The sequence below is a fragment of the Antennarius striatus genome, chromosome 10 (assembly GCF_040054535.1).
Source record: "Antennarius striatus isolate MH-2024 chromosome 10, ASM4005453v1, whole genome shotgun sequence".
Taxonomy (NCBI): domain Eukaryota; kingdom Metazoa; phylum Chordata; class Actinopteri; order Lophiiformes; family Antennariidae; genus Antennarius; species Antennarius striatus.
The window spans coordinates 11,248,137-11,269,903 of NC_090785.1; the positions used below are offsets into that span (position 1 = coordinate 11,248,137).

Genomic DNA, 21,767 nt, shown 5'->3' on the forward strand with positions numbered 1-21,767 from the left:
AGATCACATTAACATGTTCAATATCCATGTAATTTATTTGGATTTTTTGTTTTTATCAATTTCAAAAAATAAAACAATACCAGAGATGAAACCTCAATATTTTCCACAGTCTCGTTAAGATATGATATGACCCATTTGTTTTGGAGTATCTGTTCCGTTTTAGAGCACATGTGTGGTCAGTTCATGATTCCTACAGCAGAAGAACAACACATTTAAACATGATAACTGATTCATCGAATTATCTCAACATGAAAGGAGAAATACCATAAAGAAAACCTGCCCATGAACGTCTTAACTGGTTAATGTAAACGTCATCAATCTAAACATGAAAGAATGTGGGGTACTATAAAAATTCAGCAAGGTCGAGATTAAAAATAGATGATTACATCACGTGCTATGACAAACCTCTTTCTGGACTTAATCTTAATTACACAAGCTACCGAGGCTATACTTCCTCTTTCCTGTCGAGGACACTGGCGCGTTTTCGGCTGCCGCATCTTCCTCCAGTGAACAAAGTTTTTAAAAATTCATTCATTCATTCATTTCAAAAGCTATAGATCTTTCTGGCTTGGACAAAGTTTGTCACTTTTCAAGCCGGGATTAGTTTGAAAAGTGACAAATATCCTGATTTCCCTGACGAAACCTCCTTAAGGGATCAATAAAATTCTACTCCCTACTCTTCTCTGCTGGTGCTCCCTAGTCGTTAGCTGCTAGATGATGCTCCCTACTAGCTACTATACCTGCTACGAAGACTGCACTTTGCATTAACATGACTCTGGACAACAACTTGTTTCCATCCCAAGAGCCTGAAACCAATCTGCTCCAACACCCGAACATACCTCGACACAGACCCGCTCACCGCGGCTCACGTCGGAACTTTCACTTCCACTATGTATTGCACACACATATTTTTGAACTGGTATTCGATAATGTTTATTTTATTTTATAGGAATAGTTACTACTATTGTCTTTTTATTTTTTTTATTATTATTTTTTTAATTTTTTTTTTTTTTTAACTAATGAAGACATTTAAATGTATGCTATTAAGTATTTTGCTGGCTGCTTAAATATTTAGTTTGAAAAATCCAATAAACTTTTCCATGACTCAATTTTAGTAAATTGCCACACACTTGAACTCGTATAATTTCACACACGCACACACACACACACACACACACACACACACACACACACACACACACACACACACACACACACACACACACACACACACACGCACGCACACACACACACACACACACACACATTTACAATAACAGTTCAATTTATGGAAGTTTTGACACTTATGGGGTGATCAGGATGGAGGCAGGTTTGTTTACAGGATGAGACCAGAAACGGAAACTAGAAGATGCGGCTGAAAACCTGTCGCGATCTGATTGGACCAGAAGACACCACATCCCCTCATGCATATTCCTATTCTGAGTTGTTTAAATGTGACCGGGCCAAGATGGCTGCGTCTGATGTAAGACCTGTGTAGTACCGGCAGTAAGGTATTGTGGGAGAGCCCGGATATCTGTATTAGATTGGTTGTCAGGAATAAACTTTTTAAACTTATGACGATCGGCTAAGTCTCCTACTTTATTTGTTTATTTATTCAGTTTCTTTTTCTTCTTTCCAGACATGTTATTACAACACGTTTGACTTTCATCAGTGTTGGACCATCAACAACAACATCAGAAAAGAAAAAAAGGCGGGTTGACGGGTAGAAGCCATTGGCTTGTAAGGTTCCCGTCCCCTAAATCATCAACATCTCTCTCATTGCAGCACATTGTCAACCAAATCCATACATTGCACGTCACAGTTCAATAGCAATTATATTATTTGGTGCATTGTTGTTTTAAATCGTCCATTCATTACTTTACCTCAGTAAAAAGAACCCACGGAATAAAGCTTTGAAAAGACTTTGCTACACTAGTTTATATTTTGTTACTTTTATTTTTTTTCCTTTCATTTTTTATTTGTTCTTCTTCTTGAACATGATTAAAAAGAGGTAAACAAGGACTTTAATATTTAGCGGTACTTATGCTACAAACTACGACAATTTCAAACAAATTAGAACCCCCATTTGCGAGCTGTCCTGACTGTCTGTGTCCCGGTGATGTTCAGCCGGCCACTTATGGGTCGGTCACACATAAAAGAACATTTAAAAAAAAAAGATAACAAAAGGCAGGAGGACACACGGTGACACTTACTGATTACATTATGCAAGGATTTCATGCAAACATAATTGTTGTGCACGGCCACACGGTTTGACAAAAACGAGTACGATCAGATGTTAGACACAGAAATCCTACCTCTGGAGAGACATCTGGTTGACCAAACATATCCTCGAAGTCTGTTGGGCTTTTCCTCAGAGTCTGCTCAGCAGGCAGTGTGTTGTCATTGTATGACGTCACAAACTTGAAGTCACTGGTTCTAGATCCTGTTGTCAGGTATGCGTCATAATTGTAAGCGCTGCGCAAAGTTCCTGTGCCGTCAACATCTGCGTAATTAGGAGGCAGATAAGCGCCGGGGATGGTGACTGCTCCATCAAACAACAGTCTGGGTTTTCTCCTGCGACAAAACCTCACACCCAGGATGATGATGATGAAGGTGAGAAAGAAGGTGGACACACACACCAGAGCGACGATCAGATAAGACGTCAGTTTGGAATTCTTCTCGTCGTAAGAAATGTCCTTCAGTTCTGGCACCTCAGCCAAGTTATCAGAGATGAGTAAATACATGGAGCAGGTGGCAGAGAGAGAGGGCTGTCCGTTATCTTTCACGGACACAATCAGGTTCTGTTTCATGCTGTCAGATTGTGAAATGTCCCGCTGGGTCCGGATCTCTCCGCTGTGGACACCAATAGTGAAAAGTCCCGGATCGGTGGATTTGACTATCTGATAGGACAGCCAGGCGTTCTGTCCAGAGTCCGCGTCCACCGCTATCACTTTGGACACCACAGAGCCTCCGTGGGCAGCTTTGGGGACCAGCTCGGTCATGAACGAGCTGCCCTCCGGGGCGGGGTACAGGATCTGAGGACAGTTGTCATTCACATCCGATATGAACACACTGACGGTCACGTTGCTGCTGAGCGGAGGAGAACCGTTGTCTCTGGCCATCAGGTGGACTTGAAAACTCCTCATGTGTTCATAATCGAACGACCTGACAGCGTGGATCACCCCCGTGTCTCCGTTCACAGACACGTAGGAGGACACCGGGGCACCGTTCACCTCACCGGCTAACACAGAATAAATCACGGTACCGTTTTGTCTCCAGTCGGGGTCTCGAGCAGTAACGGAACATAAAGTGGAGCCAGCTTTGTTATTTTCACTCACATATGCGCTGTAGGACTGTTCCCCAAACACAGGGGGGTTGTCGTTGATGTCTGCTACAGACAAGTGAAGACTTTTGGAGGAGGACAGAGGTGGAGAGCCCTCGTCAGTGGCAGTGATTGTAATGTTGTAATCAGACACCACTTCACGGTCCAGTTGTCCTGTGGTCACCAGAGAATAATAGTTTTTGATAGACGGAACCAACTTGAAAGGGACGTTTTGCTGAATAGAACAGCGGACCTGTCGGTTCTTCTCAGAGTCTCGATCCTGCACGTTAATGATGCCCACCTCTGTACCAGGTGACACGTTCTCAGGCACGGGATTGGTCAGAGATTTCAGGTTTATGACTGGTGCGTTATCATTCTCGTCTGTAATATCTATAATGACTTTGGCGTAAGAAGTGAGCCCCAAACCATCTTTAGCTTGAACTCTCATTTCAAACAATTTGCTTTCCTCAAAATCAATATCACCAGTTACTCTAATCACTCCTGTTTTAGGATCAATTGAGAAACTATTCACGTCATCAGATGCGTGACCAAACTCGTACGTCACATGTCCATTCACTCCTTCATCTGCATCTGTAGCTCTAACATGAACCACTACAGTGTCTACAGGAGAGTTTTCAGGCAGACTGGCTTTATAGACGTCCTGGCTGAACACCGGGGCGTTATCATTAGAATCCAGTACAGTGACGTGAATGACTACAGTACCTGATCTCTGAGGAGAGCCGCCATCCAGAGCTGTGAGGAGCAAATTAAGCTCTTGTTCTTTCTCTCGATCAAGTTTATTCTCCAGCACTAATTCAACCTTGTTGTTGTCCACAGAGAGAATAAAGTTATCGTTCTTCTGAAGGTTGTATCTTTGAACAGCGTTTTGACCAACATCTGCGTCATGGGCCTCCTCGATAGAGAAACGGTTTCCTTTGTCTGCCGACTCACTTATTTCCATTTCAATCAGATTTTTTTTGAAGTTTGGAGAGTTGTCGTTTACATCCTGAACATGAAGACTGAGTCTGTGAAGCTCTAAAGGGTTTTCTAAAACCAGATCCACGTTCACGACACACGATGGTTTCTTTCCACAAAGGCTTTCTCTGTCAATCCTCTCCGATGTGATCAAATCTCCTGAACTCAGATTAATTTCGCAGTAATGTTTCCGAGATTCCTCAAAATCCACCCGCGGCTTTCGTGAAGATAATGTCCTCAGACCAAGACCGAGGTCTTTGGCTATATTTCCAACAATCGACCCTCGTTTCATCTCCTCCGGAAAAGAATAACTGAGGTCTCCATTAACGAGTTGCAGCGAGACAATAAAGGAGGCGATGCGGAGAAGCAGACGACGCAATGATAATCCATTTTCTCCCATTTCGGCTCAAAAGACGTCTCAACTTTGATCACTTCACACGTTTTAGAACATGGAATATCAGAAGAAACAATCCCAAAATCAACAGCAAAGCGGACAATAAAATGCGATCCGAAATCCCACCGTTTGACGGAGCAATCTGTCCACGGGGTGTATGGGTGCAGTGGAGAGATTCTCTTTCTGTTGGCCAACAGCGACATCACGAGTAATTTTTTTTTTACACACAAGTATGGCATTCATATATTTACCATTGTCAAAAACTACGTTATACGATTTACTATCGTTGGACTTTTCCTCTGTATTCAGGGGAGACATGTACTTCTCAGAAGCAAGGCAGTTGGTTTACTCATAACTGGTCCATATTGGAATGTAAGTTCTTACCAAATGCAGCTTTCTCATGAAAGTCATCATGAAATATAGACAACTTAAACGCTGAAGACAACACTTATTTATCCACTAAAACAGCGTTACAAGTGTAGCCCTGCGTTTATTGGGCTAAAATTATTTTTAACAAATCGTTAATAAATAAAGTTAATAAATAGTTAATAAATATTTGATAAAATAAAAGTATTAATATCATTTCACAGATAAAATACGCTGAGTAAAGCATTATTAAAACGTTTTATTCATATTGGAGGAAAACTCATTATTATGTTGAATTATTATGTTGACTTTTTTATGACATGTGTGGTGTATTCTCTGTATTGCTGGGGATACTCTAAGGTAATTTGTTTACTCACGGACCTATGAAAAAGGACACACAGAGAAAGACTAACCTGCAAAGGTGCTGTGGGTTTCATGAACCAATGGGGCGCGGAGAAAGAGTCAGGTGGCCGGAAGATCGTTAAGTACACGCGAGAGGAGAGGTGGAGAGAGGCGCGAAGAGACGGCTGAGATTAAGAGCGAAGCGTACGAATTGATAACAGAGTGTGGCGGTGTCTAGTGCACGTTTCCACGAGTTTGGTCCTAATTTTGGAGCCAGTTGCCAAGGGAGGGACAAGAGTCGCTAGTTTTCGCTGCCGCAGAAGGAGCAGGTGTGGAGCAACTCTCCGCCGAGGAGCATCCATTCTGGCGGACTGGGAGTTTGCTGGTGCAGTGCTACGAGCCCAGGAGCAGCCGCCGGACGGGATCGATACAAAACACAAACAAACAAACAAACAAACAAAAAATAAAACTACAAGCACCAGGCCTGCAACGCACGTGGACTGGGTATTTAGGTATTGCAGGCTTAAAGTAAGTTTTATTTCAGTACTTGTTGGACTGGTTTTGTTTTATATTACTTGCTGAGTTTTGTGATGATGCCATGTGTTCTGTGTGTTGACAAATACACGTAAGTTGTTAAATATGATTGAGTGTCATTCACTGAAAGGAATATTAAATAGTACTTTCTCAGAGCTAATAGGGAACACTACAGTAAACTGAAATACAAGGCCCCACCTGGAGCTCATCAACAGCAGGATCGGAAACAACGAACTCAGGTTAGTTACCCGTAGTATTTGCTAGGGACAGCAAAGGGGGGCTACACAAGAAAGCATTCTACTCACTACAAGCAATCATGATCACAATTAATGTCACTAGTGAGGACACACAAACAATTGTATAACCGGACCGTCCGAGCATCGCAGCACCACGGAAAGATACTTTTGTCAAACTTAAGCGGACTAATGGTGTTGTTAGTCAAACTTGGAATTAGGGTGCTTTCTTTGGCCAGTAGTGACTTTATCGGGAGATAATCAAAACGATGTTTTAGTTTGCATTTAAATTTGTTTAAAAGAGGTTAAAACGATCAAGACACGGGATTAACGATTCCATCATTTCCTGATACGCATTTAAAATGATCGTGAACAAAAAAAATTCTGCACAAAAAAATACTTTTAAACGTATTAATTGACAGATTAGAAACGTACAAAACCCATATTGTGAAGGCCAAACCATCGCCAGACTAAACATCCTTCAGAATGAATTAAGAAAAAAGCAAATAAGAAAGTAAATAAGTAAGTAGGTAAATAAGTAAATAAATAAAAAAATCAAAAATAAATAATCGTCTGACTACATGGAAATAGAACGGCGAGCAAAGATGTATTAGACTAACAGAGCAAAAATCCTCAACAATTATACATGTCTGGAAATAAAAATAATTCTTTAGAAACAATAACAATAAATATTTTCAATGGGGAGAGATAACGTGCCCATGAAGAAGTTTGAACAATTCCTACCTGTAAGGGCGACTCCAAATCTTCGAACACATCAGCAAAGTCTGTTGGGCTTTTCCTCAGAGTCTGCTCAGCAGGCAGTGTGTTGTCATTGTATGACGTCACAAACTTGAAGTCACTGGTTCTAGATCCTGTTGTCAGGTATGCGTCATAATTGTAAGCGCTGCGCAAAGTTCCTGTGCCGTCAACATCTGCGTAATTAGGAGGCAGGTAAGCGCCGGGGATGGTGACTGCTCCATCAAACAACAGTCTGGGTTTTCTCCTGCGACAAAACCTCACACCCAGGATGATGATGATGAAGGTGAGAAAGAAGGTGGACACACACACCAGAGCGATGATCAGATAAGACGTCAGTTTGGAATTCTTCTCGTCGTAAGAAATGTCCTTCAGTTCTGGCACCTCAGCCAAGTTATCAGAGATGAGTAAATACATGGAGCAGGTGGCAGAGAGAGAGGGCTGTCCGTTATCTTTCACGGACACAATCAGGTTCTGTTTCATGCTGTCAGATTGTGAAATGTCCCGCTGGGTCCGGATCTCTCCGCTGTGGACACCAATAGTGAAAAGTCCCGGATCGGTGGATTTGACTATCTGATAGGACAGCCAGGCGTTCTGTCCAGAGTCCGCGTCCACCGCTATCACTTTGGACACCACAGAGCCTCCGTGGGCAGCTTTGGGGACCAGCTCGGTCATGAACGAGCTGCCCTCCGGGGCGGGGTAGAGGATCTGAGGACAGTTGTCATTCACATCCGATATGAACACACTGACGGTCACGTTGCTGCTGAGCGGAGGAGAACCGTTGTCTCTGGCCATCAGGTGGACTTGAAAACTCCTCATGTGTTCATAATCGAACGACCTGACAGCGTGGATCACCCCCGTGTCTCCGTTCACAGACACGTAGGAGGACACCGGGGCACCGTTCACCTCACCGGCTAACACAGAATAAATCACGGTACCGTTTTGTCTCCAGTCGGGGTCTCGAGCAGTAACGGAACATAAAGTGGAGCCAGCTTTGTTATTTTCACTCACATATGCGCTGTAGGACTGTTCCTCAAACACAGGGGGGTTGTCGTTGATGTCTGCTACAGACAAGTGAAGACTTTTGGAGGAGGACAGAGGTGGAGAGCCCTCGTCAGTGGCAGTGATTGTAATGTTGTAATCAGACACCACTTCACGGTCCAGTTGTCCTGTGGTCACCAGAGAATAATAGTTTTTGATAGACGGAACCAACTTGAAAGGGACGTTTTGCTGAATAGAACAGCGGACCTGTCGGTTCTTCTCAGAGTCTCGATCCTGCACGTTAATGATGCCCACCTCTGTACCAGGTGACACGTTCTCAGGCACGGGGTTGGTCAGTGATTTCAGGTTTATGACTGGTGCGTTATCATTCTCGTCTGTAATATCTATAATGACTTTGGCGTAAGAAGTGAGCCCCAAACCATCTTTAGCTTGAACTCTCATTTCAAATGATTTACTGTCCTCAAAGTCAATCTCACCAGAAACTCTAATCACTCCTGTTTTACGATCAATTGAGAAAATATTTACGTTTTCATCAGACGCGTGACCGAAATGATACGTCACATGTCCATTCACTCCTTCATCTGCGTCTGTAGCTCTAACATGAACCACTACAGTGTCTACAGGAGAGTTTTCAGGCAGACTGGCTTTATAGACGTCCTGGCTGAACACCGGGGCGTTATCATTAGCATCCAGTACAGTGACGTGAATGACTACAGTACCTGATCTCTGAGGAGAGCCGCCATCCAGAGCTGTGAGGAGCAAATTAAGCTCTTGTTCTTTCTCCCGATCAAGTTTATTCTCCAGCACTAATTCAACCTTGTTGTTGTCCACAGAGAGAATAAAGTTATCGTTCTTCTGAAGATTGTATCTTTGAACAGCGTTTTGACCAACATCTGCGTCATGGGCCTCCTCGATAGAGAAACGGTTTCCTTTCTCTGCCGACTCCCTTATTTCCATTTCGATCAAATTTTCAGTGAATTTCGGAAAGTTGTCGTTTACATCCTGAACATGAAGATTGAGTCTGTGAAGCTCTAAAGGGTTTTCTAAAACCAGATCTGCGTTCACGACACACGATGGTTTCTTTCCACAAAGGCTTTCTCTGTCAATCCTCTCCGATGTGATCAAATATCCAGAATTCAGATTAATTTCGCAGTAATGTTTCCGAGATTCCTCAAAATCCACCCGCGGCTTTCTTGAAGATAATGTCATCAGATCAAGACCGAGGTCTTTGGCTATATTTCCAACGACAGACTTTAGTTTCAGCTCTTCTTGAATAGAATAACGCAGGTCTCCATTCACGGGGTGAAGCGAGACAATAAAGGAGGCGAGGCTGAGAATCAAAAGAAGCGAGGATAATCCCTTTTTTTCCATCTTGACTTTAAAAAAGCAACCGCAGCTTTAACAACCTTTGTACTGAAAAACGATTTTTATAACGTTGATCCAACAATTCATAACCACATAGACGACAAAATGTGTTAGGAAACGACACCGCTTCTCCTGAAAATCGACTACTGGGTGGAGAGGTTAGAGCTATTTTCCATCGGACAACAGCGACATCGTGAGTCATTTTATGTAGTCATAAACAGCGGTGTCTAAAATAGCAGTCCTGTTGTATTCACGGCCGTTACAATTTATTTTATATAAGGGGAATGTTAAAAAAAAATACTTAAATGTCTTGTTATCAAAACTGACCAGTCTTGTGAATGCAGTTGTTATTTTCACAATTAAAAAAAAATATTTGTATGAATCAAATAAACTAACAACCGATGATGTGAAAATAAAAACTAAACACATCACTGAATCAATCAATAACGCAAGAAATGTTTACATCATAAGAGCATCACGTAATGATTGACCGAAGACTAATCAGCACATTGATGAGTAGCAGAGTTCCCATGTTAATGATTCTAACAGAAAGTCTAAGGACTGCTTCAGCACCATGGACAGATACGTCTTAAAATGGTTGAGCGCTAGCTGGTTGGACTCGGTGAGGCAGACCAGACGAGGAAGGACAGTTGTCTGCGGCTGGAGAGGACGTCGGCCAAGGTTGCGCCAGACAGAGCGGGACTCCAGGCTGGACGAGACATCGTCCAGGAACAGGTGGACTCATCTCTGAACCAATTTGGTCTTTGCTTGTATAGTAGAGACTGAACTGTGTAAAGAATTGTTTTGTGAAAAACTTTTATACAGGTCCGCGGAGGTAGGTACACAGAAAACATAATAAAGCAGCAAGACTCCTTTGATACTAGGATAAAAAGTGGGTTTATTCACCACAAAAGCATAGCAACACAAACAGTAAATGCATAAAGCGGACAAGCGAACAAACATGTTTGTTGTTAGAATAAAAATGTATTTCATCCTCCTCAGAGCACATAACCCAAAATCACTTCTATGATGCTTGACTAAATGTGTCATTCAGTCACCACAGAGCATAGCACTTTACAGGCAATTCTTTGGTTGAGCTAAAGCAATTATATGGTGGCATTCCAAATGTGCTTCGTATCTTACCTTGACACACGGATCGGAGAGCCCACGACCCAGCCAGAATAGCATCAACCAATGCTGGGCGTCCGTACGCAAACCGCAGCTGACTCTAACCTGGAACCGGAAACTCTCCGCCTTTATACTCTTGAACAAATGAGGTCTGCATGCGAGCAGGGGTGGCCAGCCCCATCTCGCAGGCACCCCTCCTTTCGGTGGCACCACACTGTCGGAAAAATAAGTTCATCAGACTGTGTGGGGAGGCCATCGCTACACCTGCGAAAGCAGTGTAGGAGGTGCTCACATACCCCGAGAAGAAACATGTATCAGGTGACCTTGCACACTGGAATGCACTAGAACATCTTAAATGAGCAGAATTGTCTGAGAACAGCTCTCCATGACCCTCTCCATCTCCTCTCCTTAGAGAGGAGTCACCCTGGTACTGTCTGGTGCTTGCAGCAGCCCTATGTGATTTGCAGTGCTGCTGTGATCTCTCGGTGTCCAAACAACTAAGATGAAACACAGTCCAACAGGTTGCATGGAGAGGTTTTGAAGCCTCCTCTCAGTAACGACATAATGAAGCAATTATGTTGTGAAGCAGTTATATTCAAACAGGTGACTCACACAGGTGACACATCAATAACAAATATGGTGATTCACACAGGTGACATATTAATATTCAAACGTGAAATTCCCATTACAAGAATACTAGAAGAAGAAGAAAAACTGATCAAACAAGAACAAATGTCAATCTAAGTTGAAAGCAGTGTTGTAGATGATGAAGAGATGATGGACAATGACCAACACAGTAGTTCTGAGAATGAAGTAGAACAAAGGGATGTACAAAGGCAAATAGGTGATTTAGCTAAAAAACAGCAAGAAGTCATGGCTGCCATATTGTCATTGAACAGTGTGCCCACGAGGTCATATGTTTATGTGCCAAGGGAGCGTCATATTGTACCATTTAGTGGGGACATAGAGATGGAAGGTCTGTGGATTAATTCATTGAAGAGGTAGAACGAGTTATTTCTGCCAGAAACCAGACCCCGCCTGAGCAGTTTGATTACATTATGTCACTGTTGAGAAATCATGAGGGAACTGACCAGATGAGTGATATATTTTGCTACCTAAGAGAAGATTTTGGAGATAACCGCAGTGCCTCCCAGCTACTTCCGAACTTTTATGGATGCAAACAGAAGGTGAGGGCATCCGTGAGTTTTCACATGCCTTATCACAAGTGCAAAGTTCAGTACTGAAACAGTATCCCAGCTCTGTTGCAAATGAGAAAGTGGCTTTAAGAGATCAGTTTATTGACGGAGTAAGAGACCCTGCATTGAGATGAGAAATTGGTAAATATGTCAGGGCTCATCCAGAATCAACTTTGATAGAGGTACGTGAAGAAGCTTACTTGTGGGCCTCAGAAGAGCCTGCAATAAATGCAAAAGATGTAAAGAGTAGATAACAGCAGATGCACAGTGTCCAGATGCAATTGCTGGTGAGAAAAAAGGGTACCTTGAGGATGTCAGGAAGGTCCTCACAAAGTCAGCACAACTGGTCAAGCTACTGAGAAATCTGTCTCACTTGGTGATGTTATGTTAATTCTCGCAGAACAAGGGAAAGTTATCATTGAACTGACTAAGGCAGTAAAGAATTTGACTACTCAGAATCTAAATCCTAGACCACACCAGTTAGTGGACCAAAAACTCCACCAAAGTTCACAGTTGATGGTAAACCAATCTGTTTCAGATGTCAAACTGAAGGTCATGTTGATGAACAGTGTCCACAGAAACAACTGAAGCATACAGAGAATACTCCTGCTTCAAGTCGGCAGGGAAACGAGAACCCCTTGTTTTAGTGAGTCGAACAATGCAGGGACAGATATCAGACTCAACTAAACCTACTTACTTGAGAGCAAGTTATTGAGCGTGCAATCAGCAAGTGTCCTGTAGTTAATCTTAAGCTCAATGATACACCAGATCGCGGCTTACTGAAAAAACATGAAAACAATGAGAGATGGGTTCCCACTACTTCGCATCAATGAAAGCTTTGATGCTTTGAAAGGTGCCAGATACTTTTCCGCCATTGACCTTAGAAGTGGCTATCACCAGGTGGTGGTGGATGAGCATGACAGGCATAAGACTGCATTTACAATGCCATTTGGGCTGTTTGAGTACCTGCGTATGCCTATGTGTATTTGCAATGGTCCTGCGACCTTTCAAAGGTTAATGCAAGCGACTATGAAGGACTTGATTTTTGAGATCATGCTTGTATACCTTGATGATATTTTGGTGTACTTGCCCTCTTTTCAGTCACACCTGGATAGGCTTGATATAGTGTTAAAGCGTCTCAGAGACCCCTGCCTGGAGGTAAAGTTGGGAAAATGTCACTTTTTGCAGAAGGAAGTCAGATTTTTAGGACATCAGATCTCAGCCGATGGTATTGCAACAGATCCTTTTAAGGTGGCAGCTGTCAAGAAATGACCTGCACCTTCTACAGTGAAAGAACTGCAACCTTTCTTGGGCCTGTGTAGTTACTACTGAAGGTACATTGAAGGATTGTCAAAGATTGCTTCTCCCTTGCATGATGTGGTGAATCAGTGCCGTGCAGCTTGCCGTTCCGTGAAGGCCAGCCAAAAGCTCAGTGCCTTGTGGGATAATAATTGTCAACAGGCCTTTGATCTGTTAAAGGAAAAACGTATTACTGCACCAGCGTTAGGGTTTGCGGATTTCACTCGCCCTTTAATTTTGGAAACTGATACAAGCAGTCAGGGTCTAGGAGCTACCAACAACAAGGTTACAGAAAAAGGGTGATTGCATATGCAAGCAGAGGGAAATGCAGAACGAAATGACAAAAAAACTATAGCAGCATGAAGTTAGAACTGCTAGCACTTAAGTGGTCCATAGTTGAGATGATTCGGGGTGATTTACTTGGCTCCAAGTTTACTGTCATTACTGATAATAACCCCTTCTGTCATCTCAAAAATGCAAAACTAGAAGCCATTGAACAGAAATGACTGACTGAAATACTGTGTTGTAGTTGTACATGGCATTGATATGAATGCTGTCTATTGATATGAATGTTGTCTATTTTCTCTGTGTGGGGGGGGCAGTCGAAAAATAGAACCCACATTTGGGGAGCCGTCTAGACTGTGTGTCCCGGTGTTGTCCGGCTGGCCACACAGCCTGGTCACATATATATACAGTATGTATGGTGGGGGGGTTTCATCACTTCATTCACTTCTGGATAAGTACAGATGACGATGACCAATAAAAAGTTCTAACACGAACATGTATAATTCACGTGAATGTTCATATAATGCGTCACTAAAAAAAATTATATAAAATGTTGCTCATACCCATATCACCCTGCAAAGAAATGTCACAACACGGGATTTCAAAATAACAGGGTAAGTAAATTATGATCATGATGTACTGGTGATATTTTTATTTTGAAAACATATTTGGAAATTGTGCTGTAAATTATTAGAATCACCTGTCTTTTGTTCATTGATATTGTTATTATTAGTATTATCATCAGTATTTGTGACATTCTTTAAGATTTGCTTTTACATAGTGTATATAGTAATATACTCAAAAGCTGTGACAATCACATGTGCCGTAAAATTATAATATGACAAAAGGAACTGTAAAGTTAACAGTCATTTCCGGTAATTGTTAAAATGCCACCAAGAACCGTGAAAAATACTGTATATTATTGTTGAAGCAGCTGCTCGTAACATACTGTGAATTTACAGGTAGTAGAATTACACAGTAAAAGACAACGGAATGGAATAGTTTCTCGATCAGATATTGTGAAAGAACTACAGCCTCAAATATCGTTATTTCATTGTGATTGTGTGTGTCCATGCGTGTGTGGAGCAGTTCACGTGACTTAGAGGCGGTGAGAGAGAGAAAGACCGGTGAGGGAGAGTTTTGCGCGAATTTTCAGTTGTGGTTTTTGTTGGCATGAAGCCCGCTAAAGGAGGTGTTCATGACTGTCATCTCTGTCAACCATTGGACAATACAAGAGGTGTTACAGTATGTCTGCTACTGTTACAATAATAGTTTAGCTTATTCGCCTTGATAAAATATAAACAACTTCATCAATTAAAAAAGTTCAGGATTGTCGTTACAATGAAGGAGAAAACGAAATATATTTAATGGATTTGTGATGTGTTAAAATAGCCAAACCATATCCTTTCTCCTGATACGTTGCTTAAAAATGACAACAGCCAATGAAGAGTAAACACATTCTGCGCAACAGCAGTGGGAACAGACATTAGTCTGGGATCAGAGAAGAGGTATGAAAGTTCCCTACCTCAGTCGTATCGAAATCCTCGAATGGATCAACAAAGTCTGTTGGGCTTTTCCTCAGAGTCTGCTCAGCAGGCAGTGTGTTGTCATTGTATGACGTCACAAACTTGAAGTCACTGGTTCTAGATCCTGTTGTCAGGTATGCGTCATAATTGTAAGCGCTGCGCAAAGTTCTTGTGCCGTCAACATCTGCGTAATTAGGAGGCAGGTAAGCGCCGGGGATGGTGACTGCTCCATCAAACAACAGTCTGGGTTTTCTCCTGCGACAAAACCTCACACCCAGGATGATGATGATGAAGGTGAGAAAGAAGGTGGACACACACACCAGAGCGATGATCAGATAAGACGTCAGTTTGGAATTCTTCTCGTCGTAAGAAATGTCCTTCAGTTCTGGCACCTCAGCCAAGTTATCAGAGATGAGTAAATACATGGAGCAGGTGGCAGAGAGAGAGGGCTGTCCGTTATCTTTCACGGACACAATCAGGTTCTGTTTCATGCTGTCAGATTGTGAAATGTCCCGCTGGGTCCGGATCTCTCCGCTGTGGACACCAATAGTGAAAAGTCCCGGATCGGTGGATTTGACTATCTGATAGGACAGCCAGGCGTTCTGTCCAGAGTCCGCGTCCACCGCTATCACTTTGGACACCACAGAGCCTCCGTGGGCGGCTTTGGGGACCAGCTCGGTCATGAACGAGCTGCCCTCCGGGGCGGGGTACAGGATCTGAGGACAGTTGTCATTCACATCCGATATGAACACACTGACGGTCACGTTGCTGCTGAGCGGAGGAGAACCGTTGTCTCTGGCCATCAGGTGGACTTGAAAACTCCTCATGTGTTCATAATCGAACGACCTGACAGCGTGGATCACCCCCGTGTCTCCGTTCACAGACACGTAGGAGGACACCGGGGCACCGTTCACCTCACCGGCTAACACAGAATAAATCACGGTACCGTTTTGTCTCCAGTCGGGGTCTCGAGCAGTAACGGAACATAAAGTGGAGCCAGCTTTGTTATTTTCACTCACATATGCGCTGTAGGACTGTTCCTCAAACACAGGGGGGTTGTCGTTGATGTCTGCTACAGACAAGTGAAGACTTTTGGAGGAGGACAGAGGTGGAGAGCCCTCGTCAGTGGCAGTGATTGTAATGTTGTAATCAGACACCACTTCACGGTCCAGTTGTCCTGTGGTCACCAGAGAATAATAGTTTTTGATAGACGGAACCAACTTGAAAGGGACGTTTTGCTGAATAGAACAGCGGACCTGTCGGTTCTTCTCAGAGTCTCGATCCTGCACGTTAATGATGCCCACCTCTGTACCAGGTGACACGTTCTCAGGCACGGGATTGGTCAGAGAATCCATAAATATAATCGGATAATTATCATTCTCGTCTGTAATATCTATAATGACTTTGGCGTAAGAAGTGAGCCCCAAACCATCTTTAGCTTGAACTCTCATTTCAAACAATTTGTTTTCCTCAAAATCAATCTCACCAGAAACTCTGATCACTCCTGTTTTAGGATCAATTGAGAAAACATTCGCAACTTCGTCGGACATGCGACCGAAATGATACGTCACATGTCCATTCACTCCTTCATCTGCGTCTGTAGCTCTAACATGAACCACCATGGTGTCTACAGGAGAGTTTTCAGGCAGACTGGCTTTATAGACGTCCTGGCTGAACACCGGGGCGTTATCATTAGCATCCAGTACAGTGACGTGAATGACTACAGTACCCGATCTCTGAGGAGAGCCGCCATCCAGAGCTGTGAGGAGCAAATTAAGCTCTTGTTCTTTCTCCCGATCAAGTTTATTCTCTAGCACTAATTCAACCTTGTTGTTGTCCACAGAGAGAATAAAGTTATCGTTCTTCTGAAGGTTGTAGCTTTGAACAGCATTTTGACCAACATCTGCGTCATGGGCCTCCTCGATAGAGAAACGGTTTCCTTTCTCTGCCGACTCACTTATTTCCATTTCGATCAAATTTTCAGTGAATTTTGGAGAGTTGTCGTTTACATCCTGAACATGAAGACTGAGTCTGTGAAGCTCTAAAGGGTTTTCTAAAACCAGATCTACGTTCACGACACACGATGGTTTCTTTCCACAAAGGCTTTCTCTGTCAATCCTCTCCGATGTGATCAAATCTCCAGAATTCAGATTAATTTCGCAGTAACGTTTCCGAGTCCCCTCAAAACTGACACGGGCCTTTCTTGAAGACAATGTCCTCAGATCAAGACCGAGATCTTTGGCTATATTTCCAACGATCGACCCTCGTTTCGTCTCCTCTGGAAAAGAATAACTGAGGTCTCCATTAACGAGTTGCAGCGAGACAATAAAGGAGGCGATGCGGAGAAAGACGCGTCGCAATAATAATCCTTTGGCTCCCATCACGGCTCAAAAAACGTCTCAGGTTTGATCAATACATACGTTTTAGGACGAGGAAAATCACAAAAACAGTCCGGAAATCAACGGCAATGCAGACAAAAAGATGTGATTGTAAATCCCACCGTTTGACGGAGCAATCTGTCCACGGGGTGTAAGGGTGGAGTGGATAGATTCTCTTTTCTGTTGGCCAACAGCGACATCACGAGTAATTTTTGTCTACGCACAAATATACAATTCTTGCATTGATAATTGTCGAAAATTACGTTCCCATTAGATCTACAATTGTTGGACTTTACTCTTTATATACAGGGGAGTCGTGTAATCTCAGAAACAACACAGTTGGTTTTCTAGTAACTGGTCCTTCTATTGGAATGTGTGTTGCTACCAAATGCAGCTTTCTGATGTAAGTCATGAAATACAGACAACTTAAACACTGAAGCCTCACTAATTCATCGAGTAAAACAACATCTCAGGAAAATATTTTACTCACGTCAGGTAATCATGATCTCAATAAACGTCACTAGTGAGGACACACAAACATCTCCAGTTTATTGTATAACCGGACTCTGAGGACCGTTTCAGCACCACGGAGAGATACTTTTTTTTTAAACTTAAGCAGACTAGTAAATAAGTAAAAACGAACAAGAACCGGGAGTAAGGATTTCACCATTTCCTGATAAGTATCAATAATAATTCCGAATTCAAATTGATGATTCGACTAAAAACATTACAACAACCACGAAATCATTGAAATTCTTGAGTAGTAATAAACAACGACTTCACAGAATAACATAGCTCTGGGGTTGAGGGGGATCGGTGACACTTCAGATTGCCCAAAAAAATAACGTTTTGAAACAAATGCATTGACAGCTTTAGAACAAAAACAATGCAAAACCACTGTAACGCTAATTGTTTTGCATAATGAATAAGCAAATAAGCAAACAAATAAACGAATAAATAGATGAATGTACCTCTGACGACACAGAAATAAAACAAAAAGCCAAGCTGACAAAGGAGCCAAAGTCCTAAAAAATTGAAATGTCTTGAAATGAAACGTAATCTGGGGGGGGGGGCAATGTGTTAAATGGGAGACTCAATGGGAGTCTCAAAATTTTTGAATGGATCAACAGAGTCTGTTGGGATTTTCTTCTGAGTCAATAATTATTTCCTGTAAATGTAAAATGCCACCAAGAACCGTAAAAAATGCAGTACATTATCGCTGAGGCGGCTGCTCATAAAATACAGTAAATACAGAGGTAGTAGTATTAAACAGTATAAGACAACGAAATGTAATAGTTTCTCGATCAGTTATTGTGAATGAACAACAGCTAAAGCATCATTATTTCACTTACACAACACTTAAAAAACTTCAGGATTCTCGTTACAATGAAGGATAAAACGAAACATATTTAATGAATTTTTGATGTGTTAAAAAAACCCCAAACCATATCCTGTCTCCTGATACGTTGCTTAAAAATGAAAACAGCCAATGAAGAGTAAACGCATTCTGCACAACAGCATGAATCAGTGGGAACAGATATTAGTGTAGAAGAGGTTTGAAATGTTCCTACCTCAGTCGTATCGAAATCCTCGAACGGATCAACAAAGTCTGTTGGGCTTTTCCTCAGAGTCTGCTCAGCAGGCAGTGTGTTGTCATTGTATGACGTCACAAACTTGAAGTCACTGGTTCTAGATCCTGTTGTCAGGTATGCGTCATAATTGTAAGCGCTGCGCAAAGTTCCTGTGCCGTCAACATCTGCGTAATTAGGAGGCAGGTAAGCGCCGGGGATGGTGACTGCTCCATCAAACAACAGTCTGGGTTTTCTCCTGCGACAAAACCTCACACCCAGGATGATGATGATGAAGGTGAGAAAGAAGGTGGACACACACACCAGAGCGATGATCAGATAAGACGTCAGTTTGGAATTCTTCTCGTCGTAAGAAATGTCCTTCAGTTCTGGCACCTCAGCCAAGTTATCAGAGATGAGTAAATACATGGAGCAGGTGGCAGAGAGAGAGGGCTGTCCGTTATCTTTCACGGACACAATCAGGTTCTGTTTCATGCTGTCAGATTGTGAAATGTCCCGCTGGGTCCGGATCTCTCCGCTGTGGACACCAATAGTGAAAAGTCCCGGATCGGTGGATTTGACTATCTGATAGGACAGCCAGGCGTTCTGTCCAGAGTCCGCGTCCACCGCTATCACTTTGGACACCACAGAGCCTCCGTGGGCAGCTTTGGGGACCAGCTCGGTCATGAACGAGCTGCCCTCCGGGGCGGGGTACAGGATCTGAGGACAGTTGTCATTCACATCCGATATGAACACACTGACGGTCACGTTGCTGCTGAGCGGAGGAGAACCGTTGTCTCTGGCCATCAGGTGGACTTGAAAACTCCTCATGTGTTCATAATCGAACGACCTGACAGCGTGGATCACCCCCGTGTCTCCGTTCACAGACACGTAGGAGGACACCGGGGCACCGTTCACCTCACCGGCTAACATAGAATAAATCACGGTACCGTTTTGTCTCCAGTCGGGGTCTCGAGCAGTAACGGAACATAAAGTGGAGCCAGCTTTGTTATTTTCACTCACATATGCGCTGTAGGACTGTTCCTCAAACACAGGGGGGTTGTCGTTGATGTCTGCTACAGACAAGTGAAGACTTTTGGAGGAGGACAGAGGTGGAGAGCCCTCGTCAGTGGCAGTGATTGTAATGTTGTAATCAGACACCACTTCACGGTCCAGTTGTCCTGTGGTCACCAGAGAATAATAGTTTTTGATAGACGGAACCAACTTGAAAGGGACGTTTTGCTGAATAGAACAGCGGACCTGTCGGTTCTTCTCAGAGTCTCGATCCTGCACGTTAATGATGCCCACCTCTGTACCAGGTGACACGTTCTCAGGCACGGGATTGGTCAGAGAATCCATAAATATCATTGGAGAATTATCATTCTCGTCTGTAATATCTATAATGACTTTGGCGTAAGAAGTGAGCCCCAAACCATCTTTAGCTTGAACTCTCATTTCAAACAATTTGCTTTCCTCAAAATCAATCTCACCAGAAACTCTGATCACTCCTGTTTTAGGATCAATTGAGAAAATAATCACGTCTTCATCAGTTGCGTGACCAAACTCGTACGTCACATGTCCATTCACTCCTTCATCTGCGTCTGTAGCTCTAACATGAACCACCATGGTGTCTACAGGAGAGTTTTCAGGCAGACTGGCTTTATAGACGTCCTGGCTGAACACCGGGGCGTTATCATTAGCATCCAGTACAGTGACGTGAATGACTACAGTACCTGATCTCTGAGGAGAGCCGCCATCCAGAGCTGTGAGGAGCAAATTAAGCTCTTGTTGTTTCTCTCGATCAAGTTTATTCTCCAGCACTAATTCAACCTTGTTGTTGTCCACAGAGAGAATAAAGTTATCGTTCTTCTGAAGGTTGTATCTTTGAACAGCGTTTTGACCAACATCTGCGTCATGGGCCTCCTCGATAGAGAAACGGTTTCCTTTCTCTGCCGACTCCCTTATTTCCATTTCAATTAAATTTTTCTTGAATTTTGGAGAATTATCGTTTACATCCTGAACATGAAGACTGAGTCTGTGAAGCTCTAAAGGGTTTTCCAAAACCAGATCTAAGTTCACGACACACGATGGTTTCTTTCCACAAAGGCTTTCTCTGTCAATCCTCTCCGATGTGATCAAATCTCCTGAACTCAGATTAATTTCGCAGTAACGTTTCCGAGTCCCCTCAAAACTGACACGGGCCTTTCTTGAAGATAATGTCCTCAGACCAAGACCGAGGTCTTTGGCTATATTTCCAATGACAGAATCCCGTTTCATCTCTTCAGGAATAGAATAACTGAGGTCTCCATTAACGAGCTGCAGCGATACAATAAAGCTTGCAACACTGATTATCAGACGATGCGATGAGAAGCCTTTGTTGTCCATCCTCAGTAAAAAAATGACACACACACAAAAAAAAAATCAAATATTTTTTGAGGAAAAAAATTCCCTTAAATAAATTTCAACGATACGTGCAATAGCTCACCGTTTCAGACTGAAAATATCCGCGGATTGACGGTTTTCTTCTTTACCAATGCAGACACAGAGGGTGGGGATGTCCTTGTTAACTTTGTGCTGGTCTGCAGCGGCACCATGAGTCCCATTTTCGTTTTTACGCGTATAATCGCTGCAAAATCTTCCTTTATGTGCTACATGTTAAACACGACGTCATTTGTACCAGGGTATGACGTCGTTTAATTGCTGCTCATCATAAACAAGAACTTCAGTCCAACCAAACAAGGTAAGGGGAAGCAGTCGGTAGTACACACATTTGGGAAGCCAGGATGTGGTTATAAAATGGTAAGATTTGTAAGATTAAAAATTTCACAATTCAGACAGAAACAACTAGTCAATAAATAAACTGACCCTTTACCCATCCTGTCCGATGGCACATGATGCACAGAGTTGAATGCAAATCGTATCGGTCAGAAATATTCGATGTAACACTTTTGATTATTTTTTTTAATTGCTTTTTAAAATTGTTTTAGTTTTTGTGTTTTTCTTCCAAAGACTGTACATTTTTAATTATTCATTCTATTACTGACAATAATCATATGCCTTAGATTAAAATTATAATTATGCTACTTTTATGTCACTAT

At 42.7% G+C, this 21,767-nt stretch overlaps 4 protein-coding genes across 4 annotated transcripts; all 4 read right to left on the reverse strand.

The window, feature by feature from the left end:
• Positions 1-181: 181 nt before the first annotated feature.
• LOC137603197 (protocadherin gamma-A12-like) lies at positions 182-4,697 on the reverse strand. The gene is made up of 2 exons (XM_068326435.1): positions 2,316-4,697; positions 182-190 (listed from the first exon to the last, which is right to left on the reverse strand). Exons 1-2 carry the CDS (start codon positions 4,695-4,697, stop codon positions 182-184), a joined length of 2,391 nt encoding a protein of 796 aa, XP_068182536.1.
• A 729-nt stretch (positions 4,698-5,426) lies between these two features.
• On the reverse strand, positions 5,427-10,673 carry LOC137603198 (protocadherin beta-15-like). Its single transcript, XM_068326436.1, has 4 exons — positions 10,523-10,673; positions 9,923-10,076; positions 6,911-9,254; positions 5,427-5,438 (listed from the first exon to the last, which is right to left on the reverse strand). The coding sequence occupies exons 1-4, from the start codon at positions 10,671-10,673 to the stop codon at positions 5,427-5,429; spliced, it is 2,661 nt and encodes an 886-aa protein (XP_068182537.1).
• A 4,010-nt stretch (positions 10,674-14,683) lies between these two features.
• LOC137603199 (protocadherin gamma-A12-like) lies at positions 14,684-17,104 on the reverse strand. Its single transcript, XM_068326437.1, has one exon. It carries the CDS (start codon positions 17,102-17,104, stop codon positions 14,684-14,686), a length of 2,421 nt encoding a protein of 806 aa, XP_068182538.1.
• A 608-nt stretch (positions 17,105-17,712) lies between these two features.
• Positions 17,713-21,054, reverse strand: LOC137603200 (protocadherin gamma-A12-like). The gene is made up of 2 exons (XM_068326438.1): positions 18,673-21,054; positions 17,713-17,721 (listed from the first exon to the last, which is right to left on the reverse strand). The coding sequence occupies exons 1-2, from the start codon at positions 21,052-21,054 to the stop codon at positions 17,713-17,715; spliced, it is 2,391 nt and encodes a 796-aa protein (XP_068182539.1).
• Between the last annotated feature and the right edge of the window lie 713 nt (positions 21,055-21,767).

Bases quoted from the DNA above. Each gene is read 5' to 3' on its own strand.
- LOC137603200 (XM_068326438.1), bottom strand. From the start codon at position 21,054: ATGGACAACAAAGGCTTCTCATCGCATCGTCTGATAATCAGTGTTGCA.
- LOC137603198 (XM_068326436.1), bottom strand. From the start codon at position 10,673: ATGGCCTCCCCACACAGTCTGATGAACTTATTTTTCCGACAGTGTGGT. The intron at 10,077-10,522 runs GTTAGAGTCAGC...TTCTTTACACAG, and splicing joins CGGAGAGTTTCCGGTTCCAG to TTCAGTCTCTACTATACAAG. The intron at 9,255-9,922 runs GTCTGCCTCACC...TTTGATTCTCAG, and splicing joins CAACTGTCCTTCCTCGTCTG to CCTCGCCTCCTTTATTGTCT.
- LOC137603197 (XM_068326435.1), bottom strand. From the start codon at position 4,697: ATGGGAGAAAATGGATTATCATTGCGTCGTCTGCTTCTCCGCATCGCC.
- LOC137603199 (XM_068326437.1), bottom strand. From the start codon at position 17,104: ATGGGAGCCAAAGGATTATTATTGCGACGCGTCTTTCTCCGCATCGCC.